The following is a 25,736-nucleotide window of genomic DNA, read 5'->3' on the forward strand; positions in this document are numbered from 1 at the left end:
TTGGCGTGGCCCGTTGGTTGCGACATTGTTGACAGACCTTTGCAACCGCTCTCACTAATGCACGTAATCCCGGAATGCAGAATCGCTGCCTCATCTCATTTACCACTATCTCGTTCTGATGGTGATGGAATTTGCGGTGGTAGAAGTCTCCGATGAGATTTGTAACGCAGTGATGCCGCGGGAGAATTATCGGTTGTTTTAGATCTGATGGCACTGCCCTTGCTTCGTCGATTCGTCCCTTTATTTATTTATTTATTTATTTATTTATTTAAAGTCGACGCAAACACAAAGCGGTCGACTAATTATTGTAATAGACAGATATATATGTAAAATACAGAGCCATACTTAAAATTAAAAAATTCAAAAAAGGTACATAGAAAATTTGTATGTTATAAACATTTGACATCGCATTGTATAAGAAAAAATAAAATTAAAATATCAGGCTAAACATAAGAGTATAGCAGTATGTAAAGCAGCAAACGAACATTCAAAGCCAATGCAGTTATACAAATCATTGTACCGCGAGCACCAATGGCGCAGGGGACTGTTTCTAGCAAAATTTTGCCGGCATAGAGGTAAATGAAAAGGCACAAAATGCCTGGACGCCCTAGCAGGAACCGCAAAATTTAGTTGACTGATTAGGTCAGGGGAGTCAATCACACCAATGATGAGCTTGTGAATGAACATAACGCCAAGTAATACTCTACAATTCTCTAGAGATGGCAAATTAATTAGAAGAAGTCTATTCCTGTATGGTGGAAGATGAGTACTTGATTCCCAGTTGAGACCTCGTAATGCAAAAATTAAAAACCGTCTCTGGACCGACTCAATCCGATCAACATGGATTTGATAGATCGGAGACCAGACACATGAACAGTACTCGAGAATAGGACGTACCAGCGAGGTATAAAGGATCTTTGTGAAATAAGGGTCATCAAACTCTTTAGCCCAACGTTTGATAAAACCTAATACACCAGTTGCTTTGTTTATAGCGGTTGAAATATGTGTGGTAAAACTTAATTTCGGATCAAAAATAACTCCTAGATCAGTAACAATAGATATCCGCTCCAAGGGGTCGCCGTTAAGTGTATAAGATGATAGGACCGGCTTCACACGGTGAAAAGTCATTGGCTTACATTTAGAGTAATTCAAAAAAAGTAAATTTGCAGTACACCAGCTTTGAAATGAGTCCAGATCGGCCTGAAGCTGATTAAAACAGAACAAGTTCGAAGGCAGATATGTGTAACAAAGTTTTACATCATCTGCATACATAAAAACTCTAGAATGTAATATAACCTTTGGTAAGTCGTTAATGAACAGGTTAAAGAGTAATGGACCCAAATGGCTACCCTGGGGCACGCCAGAAGTTACATCAAACGACTTTGAAAGATTGTTGTTAAAGAAAACTCGCTGAGTCCTATTTTCAAGATAACTTGAAATCCAGCTTAATAAAGGCGCTGGAAAACCCAGAAGATCAAGTTTGGTAACTAAGAGCTCGTGATTAACAGAGTCAAATGCTTTACTAAAGTCGGTGTAAATTACATCTGTTTGTTTGCAAACTAAAAAACCATTCATAACAAAAGACGTAAATTCAAGCAAGTTGGTAGTAGTTGATCTCCGATGAACAAAACCATGTTGACAAGGTGATATTAAAGAGCTACACAAGTATTGAAGCTGGTATGTAATTATCTGCTCAAAAGTTTTAGGGATAGCTGAGAGCTTAGCTATGCCTCTGTAGTTCTCAATATTAGACCTACTACCTTTTTTATGCAAAGGTATAATAAACGATTGTTTCCAAATAGATGGGAATGATGCGGATTCCAGAGACAGTTTAAATAATTTAAAGATAGGCTCTGATAAGCTGACAGCACAGTACTTAAGTACACAACTAGGAACACCATCCGGACCCGGCGAAGATATCGGTTTCAATGCAAGAAGCTTATTAAGAACAGTATCTTTATCAATAAATGGGTTTAAAATATTATTAGAACTTTCCAAGCAATATGGGTAAAGATTAGACTGGACACATTGGGATGAATAGGTTGATTTAAAGAATTCAGCAAATAAATCAGCGATTTCGTGATCAGAATTTGCGTTTTTGCACCCATAAATAAAAGTAGATGGGAAACCAGAAATTTTCCTTTTGGAATTAACAAATCTGTAGAAACGTTTCGGATTATTAGTAAATTGGAATTTGCAACATGATAAGTAACCTTTATAACACTGCTGGTTAAGACGATGAAAATTGGAGCGCGCCACTAAATATTTAGATAAATCAATAGCTTTACCAGATCTTTTGAAACGCTTATAGAGTCTAGATTTAATATTATCAAGTCTTAATAGTTGCTTTGAGAACCAAGGTGGTTTACCCGTGGTGGTACTGGAATAACGAAGGGGGACACAGCTTTCAAACAAAGCATCAAGAGAACTATAAAACAAGGAAGTCGCTGTTTCAACGTCTGTACACGCATAAAGACTCGACCAGTCATGGGCAGAGATCAAATTATTGAGCTCACTAAAATTCGTCTTTGAAAAACATCTCGACCGGGGTCGGGAATTGGGCTTAGAAACATCGAGCATCACAGGTTGAACAACATCCAGTACTATCTCAAGCGTAGGATGAAGAGGGTCTTCAGGAAGGGATAATGGGGGAGTTCGGGTTAGAGTAATACCCGCAGAGTCATCTGTAAAAACTAAGTCTAAGATTTTCCTTTTGGAATTTAAAACATTATTAATTTGGAGAAGAGATGTATCTAGCAGGTTGTTTAAAAACTCGTGCTGAGTAGTGGGAGTCATGAAATTTGAGTCGATGGTATTGATCCAATTTACTGATGATAAATTGAAATCACCAAGAACTACTAGGCGGTCTTTGTCTCGCAATTGCGAGTACAAACTGCAAATAACAGTGCTATGACATGTATAAACGTGTATATCCGATCGTGGCGGTATATACGAGCAGCAGATAAACAAACTAAAATTGTGCAAGGCAAGCTTTACTGCTATAAATTCAATGTCATTTGTGGTGTCCAATAGCAGCAACTCAGATGGAAGCGTCGAGTCAACAGCAATAAGGACACCACCTGCTCTAGATTCACGATCACGCCGATAAACTACATATTTACGTGAAAAGAATTCAGAGTTAAAATTGTCAGCTTTTAACCAGGTTTCAGTAAAAGCTATAACTTGAGAAGTAAAAATAAAACTATTCAGATAAAAGGTACTTAATTTCGATCTTAGGCCACGAACATTTTGGTACGTGATGGTTATTTTTTCACTGTTTCCGCAGGGATTTTTGAGTTTTTTGAAGCTCCTGCGGCGTTAGGTTTTTTGTAAACAAATGCACAACTGAATGTTCCGGCCAGAATGTATGTTCAAGAACTCTATCAAAATAAGCGTCTGGCACTGATATTTTAAATGATGAAATATCCCTATCATATCTAAAATTAAATTTATAAACGCCTATTTTAATAGGTTGTGAAAGGTCTAGCTTATCTTCTATATACTTAATAATATCATTTTCCATAAGCGAAGAATGAAGACGAGATACAAAAATTGTCCTGCGAGGCGGCACGGCAGTCACCTGCCTCGGTTGCGCATTGTCAACATTTGGCAAACGCACAGCGGCGGAGGTAGAATCACCACCAGTGTAGGTGGAGCTGGAAGCAGCATTGTCATTATTAATGGTTGTTATATCATTAACAGCAGTAATTTGAACTTGAGCCAAGGGTGTAGCTTTAGCATTCGTGTTTACCTTATCAGCGGCTATGTGTTCAGCAGCAGCGTGGGCATGTGCAGTTTTTGCAGTTTTATTGGTAACGTCTTTAGCATTAAGGTTAACAGAAATGTTATTAGCAGTCGAAGGCTTAACATTGGTATTTACAGCATAAGAGGTACTTGAGGTGTCGACGGCATCATTATTAGTCTGTGGGACGACAGTATGTACTTTATCGGCGGCGGTGAAATTGTTTGAATTAGCGGCGCCAAAATTTTCAACAGTAGACAGCCTGGCGTCACTGCAGACAGCGGACGGTGACAAAACAATTGACGAAAACGATGGTGGGATAGGCACAGAGAGGGGTGTAGGTGTGAGCATAGCCGATGCATTATCAGCTATATGTAGCTGTGAACCTTCTAGAGGAGTGTTTAGAGGGGGACCCGTACACTGCGAATGCGAGCCAGAAGGCACCGGCGAGAAAGTGCATAGATCCATTGCATATGTAACCATAGCATCGTTGTTGTGTTTTGGGGGCAAAGTACACGAACTCACTGCAGCTTTGAGCGCACCGATTTCGGCAGCCAACACACCAATGCTATCACGATTGTTCTTATTGTTTTTATTCTTATTTTTAGCACTGCGCTTATTTGAACTTGCTTTTTCCTTCGCTTTGTCTTTGTTGCTGCTTTTTTCATCCTCCATGTTAACAGCTTGGTTACAACAAATTAAGTTTTTTATGCCATCTATTTGGGTAGACAAATCCCTGAATTTTACTTCAAAAGCAGTCATTATGGCTTCTAGCCCCAGTTTTTGAGAGGCTAGGACGGAGTCAAATGCCTTCGAAACTTTAATAGGCGCATTTACACACTCCGCACACATGTAGCGTATATGATAATTTGATTTTATTAGTCTAACGTCATATTCAGTGATGGCGCCCTCACAGCACGCGCGATGGAAGCGCTTTTTACAAAAGCCATTACACGGCACACATGTATTGTCAGTACGACCAAAACCCTTATCACATTTTCCGCAAAAGTCATCCATAATTAAGTTGAGATCAAAAACTCGAGAACAAAATACCAAAACAAAAACGAAAACAAAGCGAGCAAGTAGATTCAATAATAAACGTCTGGTCACCTTTATATAAACTGATGGTCAGATGTCTTCACACACAGGTGGCGCAGTTGACCGCTTGGCAAGTGTCAGGTTAGTTAGTAATGGCGCAAAGTGTATTTACTTGTTCTATGCACTAATTGTTGTTGCATGCAATTAAATTTATAAGTGCATTAGTTATTGTTGTTGCACTGCAATTTAATTTTAGATTCACAACTATCCACTTTTACAAGAAATACGCCAGAGAGCAAAAAAACGTCCATTAACTTTCAATCAATACGCGCAGCAGACCGTACTTATCTGTGAATGGAGAAAGTTTGTAAATTGAGCTTTTACGACTTACCCGCCGGTTCTCAGTTGATTGAGTTCTTCGCTGTAACATTCGCGCTGGCACATACGAAATATCAGAAGCTCGGCACTTGTGCAAGTCGTATCGTACAGCAGCATCTGAGTTATAGGGTTTTTAATCGGAGCTCTTATAGTCAATCGAAGAAATCGGAGAACGCACATCTGTGCTGAACGTAGTTTCTCCCATTTGCTGAATCTTTTGGGATCTGGTGATGCACCCTCTTCAACCGAGATGTCAGCTGCTATGTGCTGTATCGTTTCCAGGGTGGATTGCGATTGTTGTATTTCGGATGTGTGCCAGGAAGTGTCCGGGAGTCTCAGAAACTCCGGTCCCGTAAACCATCTGTCGGCGTTGTTAACGTCGAGTTTGGGATCCCACTTAGTGGCGTCGTCCGCGACGTTGTGCTTTGATGGCACCCACCGCCATTCGTTGACTTGTGATTCTTCTAAGATTTCGCCGACGCGTACGGCCACAAATTGGTGGAACTTTCTGGTGTCAGACCTTATCCAGCATAACACGTCCTTCGAATCGGACCAAAAGATACGACGGCTAATATGTATAGAGATCTCTTGTTGTATAAATTTAGCGAGCCGAAGCCCAAGAATTGCAGCCATCAGCTCAAGCCTCGGAATAGACAGCGGCTTCAATGGGGCGACTCTGGTTTTTGATGCTACTAGGCTGCACTGAACTTCGCCGATTACGTTGGAACGCAGGAATGCTACAGCCGCATATGCTGATACACCGGCGTCTACAAAAACATGCAGCTGGTTATCGTCACTACGGTTCGCCAAGACATAGCAGCGTGGAATTCGGATGTCGTTAATGTATTTCAGCTTACGCACCCACTGCCACCACGCCGATCGTTCTTTGTTATGTACGGGCTCGTCCCAGGCCACCCCTGACCGCCAAACATCTTGCAGAACTGCCTTAGCCTCGATCACAAAAAAGCCTAGCAGACCCAAGGGGTCGAATATCGTCATCACCACTCGGAGCATTTGCCTCTTCGTTGGTATGCTTGATTCGTCAAAAACATCCGGCTTGAAATTATGTTTGAAGGTTAACTCGTCACTGTTCGGCAGCCACCACATGCCGAGAACCTTTTGGAATTCCGAACTTGGCTCGTCAAAGCACTTGTTTATAGACTCTGATCCTCCCATGAGTGCCTGCACAACTCGCGCAGAATTTGACAGCCAACTCCGCATCTCGAACCCGCCTTCACCGTGGATGTGGCGGACATCATTAGCTAAGCGAATCATCTCATCTTCGTCGTCTACGCTATGCAGCCAATCGTCTACAAATGTATTTTGAACGATTGCTGCCACTGCTTGAGGAAGCTCTTTCTCGAAACGTTGCGCATTTTTGTCTTTTATATAGTTGGCTAAAGATGGGGAGCAAGACGCTCAAAACGTCATAACGGTCATAGTCAATACATCAGGCCGCCGGCTGGTATCGCCATCCCTCCAAAGAAACTGTTGCGCCACCTGGTCCTCTTTTCTTACATGTATTTGGTGGAACATTTCACGGATGTCCCCGCATATAGCCACCGGTCGTTCACGAAACCTCATTAAAACACCCACCATCGATCGTAAGAGGTCAGGGCCTGTAAGCAATACGTCGTTCAGGCTTGTGTTTTGCACCTTGGCCGCCGCATCCCATACGATTCGTCTCTTATTTTTGTTAACATTCATGACGGTGAACATTGGTATAAACCAGGACTTACCTCCTTTAGTGACTTCGTCGGCGGAAAGCTTTCGAGCGTACCCCTTGTCGATGTAGTGATTCATTTTCTCAATGACGAATTCTTTCAACTCGGTGCACTTTTCCATCTTTCTTTCAAGACATTGAAGTCGATGATAAGCCATTTGGAAGGAGTCGGGTAAATCAATTATGTCGTATCTCCATAAGAGGCCAGTCTCCCACTTCTTCTCGCATGGTTTATATTTGACTGTATTCTGCATTATGGTATATGCGCGTTCATCTGCCTTTGACTTGAGCGGTTTGACGGTGGGACTGGTACCTATCGATTCTATGGAAAAATATGTTCTCATCAAGCTGTCCACTTGATTATCTCGCGTACAGGGGCATACGTGCAACAAGCTTTCCTCTACTGGATGATCGGAATTTTTATGGCCATATACCGACCAGCCTAACTTGCAACGCGCAGCTACTAGATCATCACCCTCGACTTCGTGTACCTCTATCGGAATGGAGAGCTTTGTGTTATCCAAACCTATCAACAAACGTGCTCTGCAATTAGTGTATGGTACAATAGGCAGTGGTCTCAAGTGATGGTGCTCTGCTAGCTCTTCGGCGTTTAGAGATTGTTGCGGTAGTTCTAGGTTAGTGATGGTGCGCACGTTACGCATACGGTATCGCGTTGAGTTTTCTCCTCTGCCAGATATTTCGCAGCCTACAAACTTCGAGTTAGCCTCTTGTTGAGTGATATCGCCTGTCCATCTCAAACAAAGTTCTTCGCTGGGACCGTCAAGCCCCAAGTGCTCGGCCAAGCTATTATCCATCAGTGTGCACGATGCTCCTTCGTCGATGAGGGCAAACGTCTCTAAAGTTGATTTCGGTCCATAAAGAGTCACCGGAATGTAGCGGAAGATTGTTCTTTTGAATTTGCGCTGATGGAATAGGACTGTGGGCCCGTCATTATTGTTCACCTTGCTGTTGTCAGCTCCAAATGATCGACTATGTAATAGTGGGTTGTGGGCCATTCTACAACCGTCAATTCCGCACTCTTTCTTGGATGCACAGCGCCGAAGCAAATGCGTTTCGAAGCAACGGATGCATAGTTTTTTGTCCTTCACCACCTGCCAACGTTCATTTCTGCTCTTTGCCTTGAAGTTTTGACACTCGGAGAGATTATGGTCGTTGCCACACAGATGACAGAGAGGTTTTGTTCTAGCATGCCCTTTGGAATTACTGTCGTGAATGAGGACTCTTTCTTTGTTGCCCCTTCGTCCCGCTTTTTCTTCCCCAGTCGTATAAGTGGGAGAGCTAAGTGGTGTCACTTGGCTGGCGCACGATGCTAGGCCGAAAAGCCAATCATCAAATGCTATAATGTCGACGCGAGCCGTGGTCATTCGACGGCGACCCCAATCTAGTTTCACATCCCCTGGAAGTTTGGCCAGCAACTCATTTATCAACATTGGATCATTAAGATAGTCGCTAAGACCCAACGCCTGCATCGTTGCCCTATAATTTTGAACGGCCAGAGCGAGATCGATTAGGGTGTGCAACCGATCAGTTTTTACTGTTGGCATTTGTCTCAACTTGCGCTGAAGTGTATCGTGGATTACATCGGGTCGCCCGAAAAGCATGCGCAATGTAGCAATGGCAAGGTGAACGGTGGAGGGCATCATTAGTTTCCCTCTCACAGCTTCTAGAGCCGCCCCGCGTAGTGACTTTTGAAGTCGAATTAGATTTTCCTGTTCAGTGAACCCACAACGTTCAGTTGATTGCTCGTAGTTCGTGATGAAGAGCGGCCACTCCTCTGCTTTTCCAGAGAAGAGTGGCAGATCTTTACTAAGCACGTGTCGTGCTGCCGCTTGCGATGGTGTCAGGCTTACGTCCAGATTGTACCGAGGCTGCGTGTATAGACCACCCCACGTGCTGTCGCTGACGGGCGCTAAACCTCCATGTGGTTGCCCGGAACAGCCGTGCACTGGTGAGACGGGTTGGTATGGTGCGGCAGCGCCATATGTTCATATATATGCAGTGCCCACGTTAGCCTGTGATGTATCGAATGGCAATTGCGATGCATGCTGGTCGTTACCCCTTTGAATGGATGTGAAAATGGTACTATTCGGTCCGTGACGGCTCTGACCGTACACGCATCCAGATGGGTGAGCAAACGTTGAGTCTAGCTGAGGTTTACCAATATAAGAGGGTACACCATTATAAAGATATTGGTTATGCAACATATGTGTGCTAGTATAACATGGCTGTTGACTTATGGGTACACCCAGGCCTCCGAGCCCGGCATGTAGCGATGTGTATGGTGACATTTGGTAAGCACTATTCGTGGAAAATATTGCGGACACACTCCCTGGCATTGTGGTAGCAGGTGTTCCAATTGATAAATTACCCGCCGTAACATGTGATTGTGGATTACTGCTGCATGCACCAATAAGCGGAGGTGCATCACTAACAAGGGAAACTTCGGAATTTTGCAAGTCATTCATGCCGTGTTAGCAAATGGCGGATGCGTAGAAACAATATATTTTCCACAACGTGCTTTCGTTTGTCGTTTTCCACAAGTATTTTAGAATGTTGGCGGGTGGAGAAATAACACGTATTTTAAGCTGTATTACCTTGTAAAATTCATTTAATTCAGGTGTAATTCTGTACAAAGGAAATGATTAACTTATTGCAATTATATGATTGTAAATCTAATTATAAGCGTGGTCGTGGTCGTGATCGTGATCGTGATCGCTAAAATACTTGTGCTGCTTGTCCTCCTTGTTCAACGCCGCCAACGAAAAGAAAAAGAAAAGGCAAAGGATCCAATGCAATGCCTTAACGTCAGTTGAACTCGTGTAGGCGATTTACTTGACATACAGACACAAGGTTGCATTTTGAAGTCGAATAAATTTGTAACTTTAGGTACTCAAGGGTGTACTGGTTTGTTGCGCGCTAACACTATAGCTGTTCTGCCTTTCCTTTCCAAGGTCGTCGAACGAATTTTGCACTGCCAGATAAATACTTATGTGCAGGATAATAAACTTCTCACTGATTCCCAGTCTGGATTCCGGTCAAACCTTGTAAAACGGCGCTCCTATCGGTGATAGAAGACATTCGAGAACAAGTTGAAAAAAATTTTACTGCTTTCCTAACTCTTCTCGACCATTCAAAAGCGTTTGACTCGGTCGACCATACCGTTCTCTGCAAGAATCTAGACAACCTATTTAATTCCTCCAACTGTGCAACAGCCCTCATCAGATCGTATTTGGCCGACCGAACCCAGGCAGTAAGTGTTGGGAGCAGAAAGTCTGACTTCGTCAGTGTTTTAAGAGGCGTCCCACAAGGCTCAATCCTTGGTCCCCTGCTATTTGGTTTGTACATAAACGATTTGCCTGGTGTTCTCAAGTATTGTAATATTCACATTTATGCTGACGACGTACAGTTGTATATGTGCTGTCCTAGTGATCGTACCAGTTCGTGTATTAATAACTTAAATTACGATTTGTGTCAAATTGGTACGTGGTCTTCTATGAACGGCTTATGTCTTAACCCAAAGAAGTCGAAATGTATAGTCATTCATAGAAAGTCACTAGATAAAAGTGGAATGGAAAATTTAATTTTAGAAAACACTATTATAGAAAAGGTTGTTACGGCTAAACATCTAGGTGTAGTTTTTAACAAAACCATGACATGGAAAGATCACATCTTCCGCACGGTGGGAAAAGTGTATGGGATGCTTCGTCCACTCTGGCTTACACAATATTTTACTCCGTTACATATTCGTCTACTAATAGCAAAAGCGTACTTAATACCTACGCTCCTTTATGGTTGTGAGATTTACTCTAACTGTGACTATGTATGCAATAGGAAACTTAATGTTGTTTATAACAACATTGCTAGATACGTCTATGGGTTGAAAAGACTTCACCACGTCTCTCATCATGCTGACAGGTTGCTAAACATTTTTTCGATAACCTTATTAAACTTGAAACGCTCACTACGCTACATAAATTAATATATATGAAGGAACCTGACTATCTGTATCGGAGGCTAAATTTGCTCCAGTCGTCTAGATCTGTTCTCCTTACCCACTTCAGACATCGTATGCTAACATCTGATCGCCAGTTCTTCATTACTTCCATATGGCTTTGGAACTCGCTCCCTTCTAGACTTAGGCTTAGAAGCAATGCTCTGCTCTTCAATAAAGAATTAACAAGTTTCTATAATAACCTAGACAATTAAAATACTGATTTCTGACTAAGTAAATTTACTCTATCATTCGTTTATTTATTTATTTATTATTTATTAAATAGATTATTTAATGTAACCTTTTCTTAGTCATAGTCATTGGCTTTAAGTTTCAAGTTTAAGGTGTTCCTATTTTATGCCTTTTACCGACTAGCACTATAAAAAAATTCTTGCCAAATTGTTGTGCTAGGATTAATTGCTTAATAAATACAAATACAAATACATACATAAAGTAAGTTATGCTTGCAGCGAGTGTCCCTACATGACACCAACCATCTCTTCAATGGCAATGTGGAATTGAATACCCCTCTCTGTGGTCCACCCCTCTTCAAACTACAAGTTTCCTTGTACTCCCGTTAGAGAGCAATGATGAAACTTTGTGAGTTGTCGCACCTATTGGATGGGGCAAAGCACTGCAACAACAATATGACTAAAGAATTCCAGGAAAAAAATTTCAAAAATCAATGCGAATTTTTAGAAGCTTTGTTAGACTAAAGTTGGCTGTGCCACGAAACTGCATACTCAATGTAAACCAGAGAGCTCAAAATTAAAAAAATCAAAATAATCTTAACATTTTCTCGAATTTTCTTGAAAACATTATTGAGATTGGTTTGCATAGTTTCAGCTAATAAGCTCAACGGGGTTTTTTTTCTTGAAATTATTATGAAATTTGAAAAAAAAAATGTCGCTGCTGATTTTCTGTTCCCTGCTGTATATAGATTTAAAAATATTTGCCATAGCAACCACATACGTGCTTTAGAATCAAGTAGCGATTGGATTTGTGATGATAACACTCGATATATATGATTGTACATGCGAGGCATTCCATGCAAACTTTCCTAGCGATAGATTTCGCATTAGCGAATTCGCTGAAATTTTAATTTTTCGAAAAAAAAAAATCTTTCAGTCAATCGGTAAAAAAAATTTTTGAAGAATTTTGTAGCTGTTCTTTTAACTTTAATAATTTTTTTTTTTTTTGTAATTTAAAGTTTTTTGCCAACTTTTCTGTAAATTTTGCAAAAAGTTTTTTATATTTTTTTCTACTTTTTCAAAAACAGGTCTTAAACATACCAAGTACGCCCAAGAAAAACATTTTAAACCTATGTAGTTTCATAGGAAATGGAATAATATTATTGTTGTAAGCCAATTCGCTAAAGTTTTGTGGAGTATTATCAATGTTGATGGTACTTTGCCAGATATTGATCCGGTACGTTCCGGTAATAAGTACCATTAAGGCATCTCGGGAACTATTCAATATGACCACATTGAACCTTCTAAGCCATCCCGCCCCAATACCTAGTCCTATGACGAACTTATGGTCGCCAGTGACTAGGTTTCGTCACGGGTAGGTGCGGTTGACAAATTGGGTAGGAGAAACTATAAACTGCGCTGGCATCCCTTGAATCCCTTGAATTATTTGGGTATTTTATATGCCTCCTACGGCAGACATACCTGCCACGCGTATATTCTAAGCCCCCTAACGAGCTGGGGAGGTTTTTTAGTGTTGATTTTTAATAACTTGGTGAAAAAATTACAGGCGATCGTTATCTCAATACGAGATTAGGCTAAAGATTTGAATTTTCGGAAGTATTTCTTTTGAGACGTTTTATAAAAAATATGGAAGGGTAGAGTCTTAAAAGCCTTGTTTTAACTTGAAAACAAAAAACAATCTATCTTCTAATGAGTCATTTTTATACTCAGCGTGCTTTGCACACAGAGTATATTAACTTTGATTGGATAACGGTTGGTTGTACAGGTATAAAGGAATCGAGATATGGACTTCCATATATCAAAATCATCAGTATCGAAAAAAATTTGATTGAGCCATGTCCGTCCGTCCGTCTGTCCGTTTAGACGATAACATGAGTAAATATTGAGATATCTTCACCAAATTTGGTACACGGGCTTATCTGGACCCAGAATAGATTGGTATTGAAAATGAGCGAAATCGGATGATAACCACGCCCACTTTTTATATATCGCACTTGTTACGTTAAAGTGTAACAACTCAAAATTTGAACATTTTAAGTAGAGACGAAAAACTGTCCGTAAATATTAATAATATATTACAAGGAAAAAAATGTAATTGCACGAATATATCATTAAAAATAATAAAACCGTTGTTTCATTTTTATTTGTTTAGTAGTTGCACGAAAATAACAAATTTTTGAGTTATTACTCTTTTCCTGAAATTTTTTAAAAAGGTCGTGGACGAATAAAATAAGATATATCTTTGCAAAAAAGAGCTTTATATCAATGGCATTTCATTTCCCAAGTGGATTTATAACAATAAATAGGAAAATCTTCAAATTTTAAAAAATGGGCGTGATGCCGCCCCTTTTATGACTAAGCAATTTTCTATGTTTAGAGAGCCATAACTAGAAAAATTAACGGATCGTAATAAAATTGGGTACACAAATTTTCCCTATAGTAGAAAATATTTCTAGTAAAAATGGACGGGATCGGTTAAAGACCACGGCAACTTAGATATAAAACAAATTTAAAAGGGTCGTAGACTAGAATAATAAGCTATAACTCAGCAAAAAAAAATTTTGAATCAATGATTTTTCACTTATCAAGTTTTATTGTAAGAGAAAATGGCGAGATATTTTTTTTTTTTAAACGGGCGGTACCACTTGTTATGTAGAAAAATAATTTATCTGAAATGAAATTTACAATTGAAGCGCACGCTGAGTATATAATGTTCGATTACACCCGAACTTACGACACCTTTACTTGTTTCTAATAGCTTGGTGAAAAAATTACAGGCGATCATTATTTCATTACGAGTACTTAAATTTGGTTTTTCGGGAGTATCTCTTGAGTATATTTTGAGTCGTTTTATTAAAAATATATATAGTCTTAAAATCCTTGCTTTAACTTGAAAAAAAAAAAAACAATCAATCTTCTAATGAGTCATGTTTATTTGTAATAATGGACGGCAGTATTGTAATGTATTCAATGTATTTTTGTCATTTTTTAAAGCACGTGGTCATGGGACTGGCATCCCTCTAATATATTAGGAGTTTATGTAAAAGCTAAAACGAGACTAGCCGGTAAAATAAATTCGAGCAAATGAGCGCCTACAAATAATTACTTATGTATGTATATAGCTTAAATAGTATGAGGATGAGGTAAATGTACAATGGAAAATCAATATATGTATGTATTTTACATTTTATTTTCACACACTTAGCACGCGCTAGCTCTTCAATTGCTGATGACTTGGCTATTTTTGGCTTTGTGTTTTTAATTTTTTTTTTTTCTTTATTTATATTTTGCATATAGTTTATTTGAGTTCACCATTGTAGTTTATTCAACGCAGCATAACTGATTTCCATTTTTTGTGTTGACAAATTAATTTTACTTCAATTTTTACAATTTACATTCACATTTATAATTTTCATTCATTCAATTGATTTAATTACGATTCAGGTTCATTGCTTATTGTACAAATTGATAAATTTTACATTTGAAGCGATTAGGAAATATGTACTTTTTTTCTTTAGTGTAAACTTGAAATAAGTGGATTGTTTAAAGTCATTCTGCCGTTATAACACACGGTTTTATGCGACCATTCGTATCTATGTCAATGGAACAAAAGCTTCTAAACGACTGAACATTGAGTAGATGGAGGCTATTTGTTGCTACAATTTTATAAAAGAGTAAATATTCACGTATATGGGAAGTATAAGAATATAAAAAAGCATTGACACAATTTGCTAGCGGTAAATATGTACTGATATTTATCAGTTAAATTTGATATTTATTGTTGTTTCAACGGCATTTAAAATGTGGCGTACAAGCACTTTCTTCAGAACTTGTTTACTAATATGTACTAAATTTGAAAAGTTTTTGCTAAAAGTCAAGATTTTTTTTATAAATATTAATATGCACTCAAACAAACTAAAGACTGATCCAAAAAGTTCTGCAAATTAAACAAGTAAGGAAGGCTAAGTTCGGGTGTAACCGAACATTACATACTCAGCTGAGAGCCTTGGAGACAAAATAAGGGAAAATCACCATGTAGAAAAATGAACTTAGGGTAACCCTGGAATGTGTTTGTATGACATGGGTGTCAAATGGAAGGTATTAAAGAGTATTTTAAAAGGGAGTGGGCCATAGTTCTATAGGTGGACGCCATTTCGGGATATGGCCATAAAGGTGGACCAGGGGTGACTCTATAACGTGTTTGTACGATATGGGTATCAAATTAAAGGTATTAATGATGGTTTTTAAAAGGGAGTGGCCCTTAGTTGTATATGTGAAGGCGTTTTCGATATATCGACCAAAATGTGGACCAGGGTGACCCAGAACATCATCTGTCGGGTATCGCTAATTTATTTATATACATATGTAATACCACGAACAGTATTCCTGCCAAGATTCCAAGGGCTTTTACTTTCGCCCTGCAGAACTTTTTAATATTCTTCTACTTAATATGGTAGTTGTCACACCCATTTTACAAAGTTTTTTCCAGGCGCATCGGTTGATGAATGTTGGTATCACAAAAAATATAGGCGAAGCGCTCGCAAATGCAGGAGCCCGTGCCGTCTCAAAAGTCGTGCAGCAGTTGCAACGACCACCAATTCATCCACAAAATGACTGCCAACGCGCGTGCCGAGTCGTGGCGAAGACCCGGACACCGAGCGCAAAGTTCTTCGCTTACAGGTCCACGACAGAAATTCAAAAAAATCTTTTCTCGTGGATACTGGTGCAGACGTGTCTGTTCTGCCGATCGCAACCAAAACCTACGATGTACGACCTACTTCAACAAAGCTGTATGCCGCAAATGGAACGCCGATAAGGGTAATCGGAGAAAAGAGAATTAATTTAGATCTCGGCCTCCGCCGCAATTTCGAATGGTCGTTTGTTATAGCCGACGTAACGACTCCAATCATCGGTGCAGACTTTATTCGTTTTTACGACTTGTTAATAGACTTACGCCGAAACAGAATTGTAAATAACATGACCCAACTTTGTGCGCCACTTACGTTGCCAAAAATTACGGAAAAAATCGCAATCAAAACGTTCGATACAACCGACCCATTTGCATCTTTATTAGCCGAGTTCTCCGACATTACGAAACTAGCACCGCAAGGATCATCGACGAAAAGCACCATCACGCACCGAATAATCACAACTGGTCAACCGGTATTTGCTCGACCGAGGCGTCTACCTCCCGATAAGCTCAAGGCTGCGAAAAAGGAGTTCGAATATTTGATGAAGGCAGGAATTTGTCGTCCGTCTAGTAGCAACTGGTCCAGCCCGTTGCACCTAGTAAAAAAAGGTGACGGGACATGGAGACCATGCGGGGACTATCGCGCTCTCAATGCGCAGACGCTGCCCGACCGATATCCGCTCCCATATCTAACCGATTTTACTACAAACTTGCGAGGTAAGACCATATTTTCCAAAATTGACCTTCAACGTGCTTTTCACCAGGTGCCCATACATGAGGATGATATCCCAAAGACGGCGATTACGACACCATTCGGCTTGTACGAATTTAGTTTCATGACGTTCGGTCTATGCAATGCCGCGCAGACCTTTCAAAGGCTTATCAATGAGGTCTTGCGTGGGTTGCATTTTACATTTCCCTACATCGACGACATTTGCGTCGCATCCACGTCCATCGAGCAACACCGGCACGAATTAAAAGCAGTTTTTACACGTCTCCGCGAACATAACCTCGCTATAAATGCTTCGAAATGCGAGTTTGGCAAAAATCACCTTAAGTTTCTGGGACACTTGGTCGACGCCCAAGGCATTCACCCATTGCTCGAGAAAGTTTCGGTTATTCGCAGTTTCCCGAAGCCTTCCGTCGCCAAAGAATTAAAAAGTTTTTTAGCAATGGTAAATTTCTACAGGAAGTTCCTACCAAATGCGATGTCGTATCAATCACATCTACATAGTCTCATCATCGGCAATAAGAAAAACGACCGCACACCTATTCAATGGAATGCCGAAGCCGAAGCCGCTTTCGAACGCTGCAAACACGAATTGGCAAACGCAACGCTTCTGGCACACCCCGTATCGGATGCAGAGTTAGCATTATACGTCGACGCATCAGATACCGCTGTCGGAGCTGCACTGCACCAAGTTGTCAATGGTGAGCTGCAGCCGCTCGGATTTTACTCAAAAAAGTTCACTGCTTCGCAACGCAACTACAGCACGTACGACCGCGAATTGGCTGCGGTATACCAAGGCGTGTCACATTTTCGCTATATGCTTGAAGGCCGAAAATGCTACATCATGACCGACCATCGTCCACTTATTTATGCATTCCGTCAAAAACCCGAAAAAGCTTCACCCCGCCGACTCCGACAACTCGATTTTATTGGGCAATTTTCAACCGACATACGTCATGTAGCCGGAAAAGGAAATGTTACAGCAGATCTACTTTCGCGAATACAATCGATCGAGCATATGATTGACTACACAAAAGTAGCAGCCGCGCAACAAACTGATACTCAGTTGCAATCACTTCTAAATGAACCAGGTATGCATAACAGCTCACTAGTACTAAAAAATTTTCCGATACCCAACAGTACAGCTCAATTAGTATGCGACACATCAACATCAGCCGTCCGCCCATACGTCCGAAAAGAGTTTCGAGAGATCGTGCTACGAAAAGTTCATGGTTTGTCACACCCAGGTGTCCGTGCAACGGTTAAGCTAATGACTCAAAGATTTGTTTGGCCGAGTATCAGGAAAGACACCGCAAATTTCGTACGCTGTTGTGAAGCATGTCAAAGAGCGAAGGTTCATCGCCATACGAAATCACTGCCTTCGAGATATGAACCTCCGGAAGACCGATTTTCTCATATCAACATAGACATCGTTGGCCCTTTCCCACCTAGTGAGGGGCAACGATATTGCTTAACAATCATTGATCGATACACGCGATGGCCTGAGGCTGCGCCTATGCCTGACATGACCGCCGAATCCGTCACAAAAGCACTCATATTCCATTGGATAGCACGGTTTGGTGTTCCAGAACGCATAACGTCAGATCAAGGCAGGCAATTCGACTCTGCAGTTTTTGCAGAACTAATGTCCACAATCGGTGCAACACATCTCCGAACGACTCCGTACCACCCGCAATCAAACGGTATCATCGAAAGGTGGCATAGGAGTTTAAAAGCCGCTATTTTATGCCACGAGCCATCAAAATGGGTTCAGCAGTTACCTATGATTTTGCTGGGGTTACGCGTCGCCTTCAAGCCTGACATCAAAGCATGTCCCGCTTTACTCGTTTATGGTACCACACTACGCATTCCTGGCGAGTTTTTCCAAACTAGGAAGCTAAACGATGTCAACGAAGACACGGTATCGCAATTCAGATTATCAATGCAAAACCTTCAACCCACACAGACAGCACATCATACAACATCAAAAATGTTCGTATCGCCCGCGCTACAAACATCAACTCACGTATTTGTGCGCAACGATAGTGTACGACCATCATTAACATGTCCTTACGACGGGCCGTATCCTGTAGTCAAGCGATCGCCGAAATTTTTCAAACTACTTGTACGAGGACGCCATACGAATATAAGCATAGACCGCCTAAAGCCAGGGGGCCTACTCTGTATTGCGATGCGAAAGGCAGTGCGATGCGAAAATAAATTGCGATGCGAAAGGTAATTGGAACTCTGTAGCGCTATCGCATCGCTAACAATGTCGCTTTTTTATTTTTCGCTAATTTTTTGCTTGAGTATGCATCACTGACCAAACTCAAAGAAAGAGAACAAAAGAAACAAGGCGATTACAATTTCGGCAAACGATTAATTTTTGTTGAACAAATTAAAAAAAGGATTCTGTAGCATTATGGCACGATTTAAATGAAGAAAGGATTGATTTAAATGAAGAAATCCTCCCAGTTCAGAAATTGAACTGGAAGAAGTGAACGTGATAAATACAGAAAACGTGGAAAATAATAGAATGGGAAATATTGCTAGTTGTATCAGAGAACAAATAAAAAATGACATGATTTCAAATAGAAATGCTTTATAAAAAAGTGGTTTCGATTTAATTGTTATTTATTTATGTATTTTAAGTCCACTAGGATTACAAATTGTTGCTTTTGTGTTTGTTTTGTTTTTTGAGTTGTCCTATATATTTTTAAATGAATATAAAGATATATTTATAAAATCATCAATTAATACTTACATTGTTGAACAATGCGAATGCCTATTACTTGTAGCAAGAAAAATGCGAAAATGAATGCTGTTTGACATTCGCTTTCGCTTTACAGAGTGCCGGCAATGCGAAAAGGGAGAAAAATTGCGAATGGGCAAAATGTGAATGCGAAAGTCAAAATACACATGCGAATGTCAAGATACAGAGTACCGATTTTGCGATTCCGCGTATTTTTTCCTTCGCATCGCATTACAGAGTAGGCCCCCAGCATTCATAGCAAATCCCGACTGTACGGAATCGACTGTCACGCAAAATACAGAGGAACAGTCTAAACATACTTCGATGAAACATACTCGCAGTGGTAGACACGTTAGCATACCACATCGATTCCGGTAGTTTCATCTAGCGGGGGAGTACTGTGGCACCCTGCACTATTCCATCTTCATACATACTAGCTTTTACTACATATGTTCTATTTTGTACACCTGTAGTTGTTATTCATTTTCTCTATACCATTCTTTTTGCAATACTTACTGGCTAACAAGTGCGCTCTTATACGATAGCGAAATAAAAAATCTTCAACATAGTTTTTAGTTACAATAGTTAATAAAATATCAATATTTATTAACCACGGTTTATTCACTTATAATTAAATAGTCGTTCTCGTAACTGGAAGCAATTTGGGGGGTTTAAAATCAATAAAACCAACCAAATATATTTTGCGTCAATAAACCAATCCAATTACCATGTTTCATCCCTTTTTTCATATTTGGTATAGAATTATGACTTTTTTCATTTTTCGAAATTTTGGATATCGAAAAAGTGGTCGGATTTCGGCCATTTTTTATACCAAGATAAGGTGAGTTCAGATCAGTAAATGAACTAAGTTTAGTAAAGATATATCGATTTTTGCTCAAGTTATCGTGTTAACGGCCAAGAGGAAGGACAGACGGTCGACTGTGTATAAAAACCGGGCGTGGCTTCAACCGATTTCGCCCATTTTCACAGAAAACAGTTACCGGCATAGAAGCTATGCACTTACCAAACTTTACAAGGATTGGTAAATTTTTGTTCGACTTATGGCATTAAAAGTATTCTAGACAATTTAAATGAAAATGGACGGGGCCATGCCCTTTTTGAAATTTTCTTTTATTTTTGTGTTTTGTTGCACCATATCATTACTGGAGTTGAATGTTGACATAATTTACTGACATACATACATATATACTGTAAAGATATTAAATTTTTTGTTAAAATTTACTTTTAAAAATTGTTCATCAATCGATGTTGCTAATTTTTATTTAGAGCACATATAATAATAGGTGTAATGTTTCCTGCCAAATTTCATGATATCCTCAACGACTGCCAAATTACAGCTTGCAAAACTTTTAAATTACCTTCTTTTAAAAGTGGGCGGTGCCACGCCCATTGTCCAAAATTTTACTAATTTTCTATTCTGCGTCATAAGGTCAACCCACCTACAAAGTTCCATCGCCTTATCCGTCTTTGGTAATGAATTATCGCGCTTTTTCGGTTTTCGAAATTTTCGATATCGAAAAAGTGGGCATGGTTATAGTCCGTTTTCGTTCATTTTAAATAGCGATCTGTGATGAGTGCCCAGAAACTTATATACCAAATTTCATTAAGATACCTAAAAATTTACTCAAGTTATCGTGTTTACGGACGGACGGACATGGCTAAATGAATTTCTCTTTTCGCCCAGATAATTTTGATATATAGAAGTCGAATCTCGATTAGTTTATGCCGTTACGGATTACCGTTATGCGAACAAAATTAATATACTCTGTGGGCTCAGGTCAGCTGAGTATAAAAAAGTCCAACAGTTACTTTATTTGTACTCTCGTTTCTATACGCATAGAATTAAATATTTATATCAATGACAGGTAAAGAAAGTTTTGTATAACGGTAGGTATATATAAAGTGGGTAGGTTTTAGCGAAATTCTTCACCACTCTCTGTTTACTTCTATAATGGTTTTTGTTGATTTCCCTATTTTCAATACTGTTGCTTTCATCAGAGCCCAATATCGCTCAACTGGCAGCAACTAAGGTCTTTTGGGTGGACTCAAGTTTTTGCTAACATAAAGCATTTTGGTATCTTCAAACCAAGTTTGGCTGACACCGGCGTTATGTGCTGGAGCCAAATCATACAAAAATCTAGTTGGACCATTATGACGACAACAACAACGACGTAGGAATAGACAGATAGATTGTTGTGAGGTTATGTACTTTGTCCCCATTGTCTTCACAGCATACAGCATCTCGTCCAAACCGAGTACTCTGAGGAAATCTAGAATGGTGTTCGGCCTCAGAGGGTGTGTGTGTTTGCTTTCTAAGTTTAGCGATTCAATGATCCTTAGCCTTCTTCTCGCGTCTGCATCGCATTCCAGCAGGATATGGTCTGCAGTCTCATCCTCTCGGGCAGAAGCTACCAGATATCTAATATACAGCTTGTGCATGTGGGGCTCTTTAGTCTTCAGTGACCTGTGAGTATGCCTGTTAAAATTCTAGAACGACGTATGAAGGGCAGAAAACGTCTTTGAAGACACTCTTTACGTAAATTTCTGTGTCGAGGGTTCTCTCTGAAATAACGGGCCTAAATTATACCCGCAGTCACAAACAACTTTTAAACTCAGAACCTGTCAGCCAAGCTTTACTTTCTGCATGAGTTTTTTCCGAATTTGGAATATTTTTCAGACAGCAAGCAGTATAATGGGTATCTGGCAACGTTATTGGGTCCATTTTCAACTACTTATTGTCGTCCATAATCACCCAAGGAATTTTGTTTGACAATTTGGTTGTTGTTGTTGTTGTAGCGATAAGGTTGCTCCCCGAAGGCTTTGGGGAGTGTTAGCGATGTGATGGTCCTTTGCCGGATACAGATCCGGTACGCTCCGGTACCACAGCACCATTAAGGTGCTGGCCCTCGGGGACTTAGGCAAAGATTTCATAAATGCCTGGAAATATAGTAAAAGTAAAGACTCTAACTTAATCTCATCAATAGAGTTTCGCTAAGGCTAAGAAGGCTAAGGCTCTTTGGAAGATCGACTGTTACTAATCTGGGCTGAAGTCATACTTGGCGAATCGAAGTTGTACTGTTTTGGTGAACGACGAAGAATATTGGTGGACCTCCCTCTTTATTAGGGATATTTCTCAACTACTCTTAGTTATTGTTATTGTTGTTGTTGTTGTAGCGATAAGGTTGCTCCCCGAAGGCTTTGGGGAGTGTTATCGATGTGATGGTCCTTTGCCGGATACAGATCCGGTAACACAGCACCATTAAGGTGCTAGCCCTTAATGGGGGAATCGGGAACGATTTATATAGCCAAATTAAACCCTCAAGCCATTCCTCCCTCCCCACCCCAAGTTCCATGAGGAGCTTGTGGTCGCCAGAGTCTCGTCTGTTAGTGAAACAGGATTCGCCGCGGATAGGTGAGGTTGACAATTGGGTTTGGAGAAGCTGTATATGGCGCTGGAAACCTGAAGGGTTGCGCTACACAGCCCCTTTAATCTGGTATTTTAGTCGCGTCTTACTACAGGCATAATGGTGGTCAAACCGATTCTGCTCTATGGGGTACTGGTCTGGTGGAAAGCACTGGACACGGCGAGCATCTCCAAAATTTTAGTGTCAGTGCAACAGACGGCGCTGTTGTTGTTGTTGCAGCGATTAGGTTACTCCCCGAAGGCTTTGGGGAGTGTTATCGATGTGATGGTCCTTTGTCGGATACAGATCCGATACGCTCCGGTAACACAGCACCATTAAGGTGCTGGCCCGACCATCTCGGGAACGATTTATATGGCCACATTGAACCTTCAGGCCATCCTTCCCTCCCCACCCCAAGTTCCATGAGGAGCTGATTGGTATCAGTGGCGCTCTGAGAACAACACCTACCTTGGCACTGAATGTCATGCTGAACACACATCCAGTAGATATTGCGGGAAAGGCAGCCGCGGCCCGGTTGTTGTTGTTGTTGTTGTAGCGATAAGGGGAGTTTTATCGATGTGATGGTCCTTTGCCAGATACAAATCCGGTACGCTCCGGTACCATAGCACCATTAAGGTGCTAGCCCGACCATCTCGGGAACGACCGGCCCGGTTGTTGTTGTTGTTGTTGTAGCAGTGCTTCGCCCCACCTAACAGACGCGACCGATCACAAACTGTCATCAATATCCTCTAACGGGAGCCCAAGGAAACTTGCTGTTTCAACAGGGGTGGACCATAGGGAAAGGGGTGTTAGAGGCGTTGGTTCCACATTACAATTAAAGAGATGGTTGGTGTCATGTGGGGACACATTGCAAGCGGGGCATACATTTTGTATGTCGGGGTTGATTCTGGATAGGTAAGAGTTTAACCTGTTACAGTATCCAGAACGAAGTTGAGCCAGAGTGACACGCGTTTCCCTGGGGAGTATGCGTTCCTCTTCCGCAAGTTTTGGATACTTTACTTTGAGTACTGGGTTCACCGGGCAATTCCCGGCATAAAGGTCCGACGCCTGTTTGTGGAGTTCACCAAGGACCTGCTTGTGTTTTTTCGCTTCATACGGCTGTGTTCTCAGATGCCGTATTTCCTCAAAATGCTTACGGAGATGACTCCTTAAGCCCCTAGGCGGTGCTGGCTCGTTAATCAGATGTCTGTTGGGATGCCCAGGTTTCTGGGTATTCAACAGGAACTGTTTGGTCAGCATCTCGTTTCTTTCCCTGATGGGGAGTATTCTCGCCTCATTATGTATATGGTGTTCTGGGGACTTAAGAAGACAGCCCGTGGCAATTCTGAGAGCAGTATTTTGGCAGGCCTGTAGCTTCTTCCATTGGGTAATTTTTAGGCTTGGCGACCATATGGGTGACCGGCCCGGTCGTTGGTCAGGGTTCGTGATATGGGTTATATGCTTTCTGATTTCCGACACTTTAGACTTCTTACTATTTTCGACTTTATCCCGGACAGGACGGACTATTGCAGGCCGATGACCGCTCCCTATGCAACCTTCACCCCAGTCATTCCCCCGAGGGAGGAGTGGGGAAGAGGAATTATCTGGGGCATGGGACCGGTTAACTTGTTCACGGATGGGTCGAAGTTGGACGGAAAGGTTGGTGCGGGGGTCTTTTGTCAAGAGCTAAATGTAAGCCGCAAGTTTAAGTTGGCTGATCACTGCAGTGTATTCCAAGCGGAAGTTGCTGCGATTAAGGATGCGGTGGACGAAAAGCTACCCAGTGCTACTACCGTTATGGAATTTAACATCTACTCTGATAGCCAAGCGGCTATAAAGGCCTTGAGCTCAATTACAGTGTGATCGAGGGCGGTCTGGGAGTGCCTGACCTCACTTCCGGTTGCATCGAATTATTTTACAATTAAGATTATCTGGGTATCGGGCCATAGTGATATTCCGGGTAACTGTCAAGCGGATCTCTTAGCCCGATTCGGTACAACTTAACCGAATGAAGATGGCTGTAGGGATTTCGGTATTCCGCTAGCCACCTGTGGATTGCTCTTCCATAGCTAGGCCTCGAGTCAGCTCAGCAAACGTTGGGCGGACACTACATCTTGCAGGGTAGCAAAATCTTTCTGGCCGAAAGTGGATGGCAGGTCTGCTGTTGTTGTTGTTGTTGTTGTAGCAATGCTCGCCCCACCTAATAGCCGCGACCGATCACAAATTGTCATCAATATCCTCTAACGGGAGTCCAAGGAAACATGCCGTTTCAACAGGGGTGGACCATAAGGAAAGGGGTGTTAGAGGCGATGGTTCCACATTACAATTAAAGAGATGGTTGGTGTCATGTGGGGACACATTGCAAGCAGGGCATACATTTTGTATGTCGGGGTTGATTCTGGATAGGTAAGAGTTTAACCTGTTACAATATCCAGAACGAAGTTGAGCAAGAGTGACACGCGTTTCCCTGGGGAGTATGCGTTCCTCTTCTGCGAGTTCTGGATATTTTTCTTCAAGTACTGTATTCACCGGGTAATTCCCGACATAAAGGTCCGACGCCTGTCTATGGAGTTCACCAAGGACCTGCTTGTGTTTTTCCGCTTCATACGGCTGGGTTCTCAGGTGCCGTATTTCCTCAAAATGCTCACGGAGATGACTCCTTAGGCCCCTAGGCCTAGGCCTAGGTCTGTTTGGATGCCCAGGATTCTGGGTATTCAACAGAAACTGTTTGGTCAGCATCTCATTTCTCTCCCTGATGGGGAGTATTCTCGCCTCATTATGCAGATGGTGTTCTGGGGACATAAGAAGACAGCCCGTGGCGATTCTGAGAGCAGTATTTTGGCAGGCCTGTAGTTTCTTCCAGTGGGTGGTTTTTAGGCTTGGCGACCATATGGGTGACGCGTAGCACGTAATCGGCTGGCTAATTGCTTTGTATGTGGTCAAGAGCGTTTCTTTGTCTTTTCCCCAGGTACTGCCAGCAAGGGATTTGAGGATTTTATTACGGCTCTGAATTCTTGGAACAATTGCGGTTGCG

The 25,736-nt window shown here is 41.2% G+C and overlaps 1 protein-coding gene across 19 annotated transcripts in view; it reads right to left on the reverse strand.

Annotated features, from left to right (window-relative positions):
• The window catches only part of GramD1B (GRAM domain containing 1B), a 344,163-nt gene that overhangs the window by 312,148 nt on the left and 6,279 nt on the right, over nucleotides 1–25,736 (reverse strand). For 2 of the 19 annotated variants that reach the window (XM_067767485.1, XM_067767484.1), the window contains exon 1: nucleotides 14,290–15,562. The exons of 16 other annotated variants lie outside the window; for them this stretch is intronic. In XM_067767485.1, the coding sequence (XP_067623586.1) occupies nucleotides 14,290–14,291 (2 nt within the window). In that variant the 5' untranslated portion in view covers nucleotides 14,292–15,562. Of the gene's footprint in view, nucleotides 1–14,289; nucleotides 15,563–25,736 lie in introns of those variants that run through there. One more of the 19 variants, XM_067767472.1, reaches the window with a different exon arrangement.

Source organism: Eurosta solidaginis, chromosome 2, assembly GCF_040869045.1.
Source record: "Eurosta solidaginis isolate ZX-2024a chromosome 2, ASM4086904v1, whole genome shotgun sequence".
NCBI classification, from domain to species: domain Eukaryota; kingdom Metazoa; phylum Arthropoda; class Insecta; order Diptera; family Tephritidae; genus Eurosta; species Eurosta solidaginis.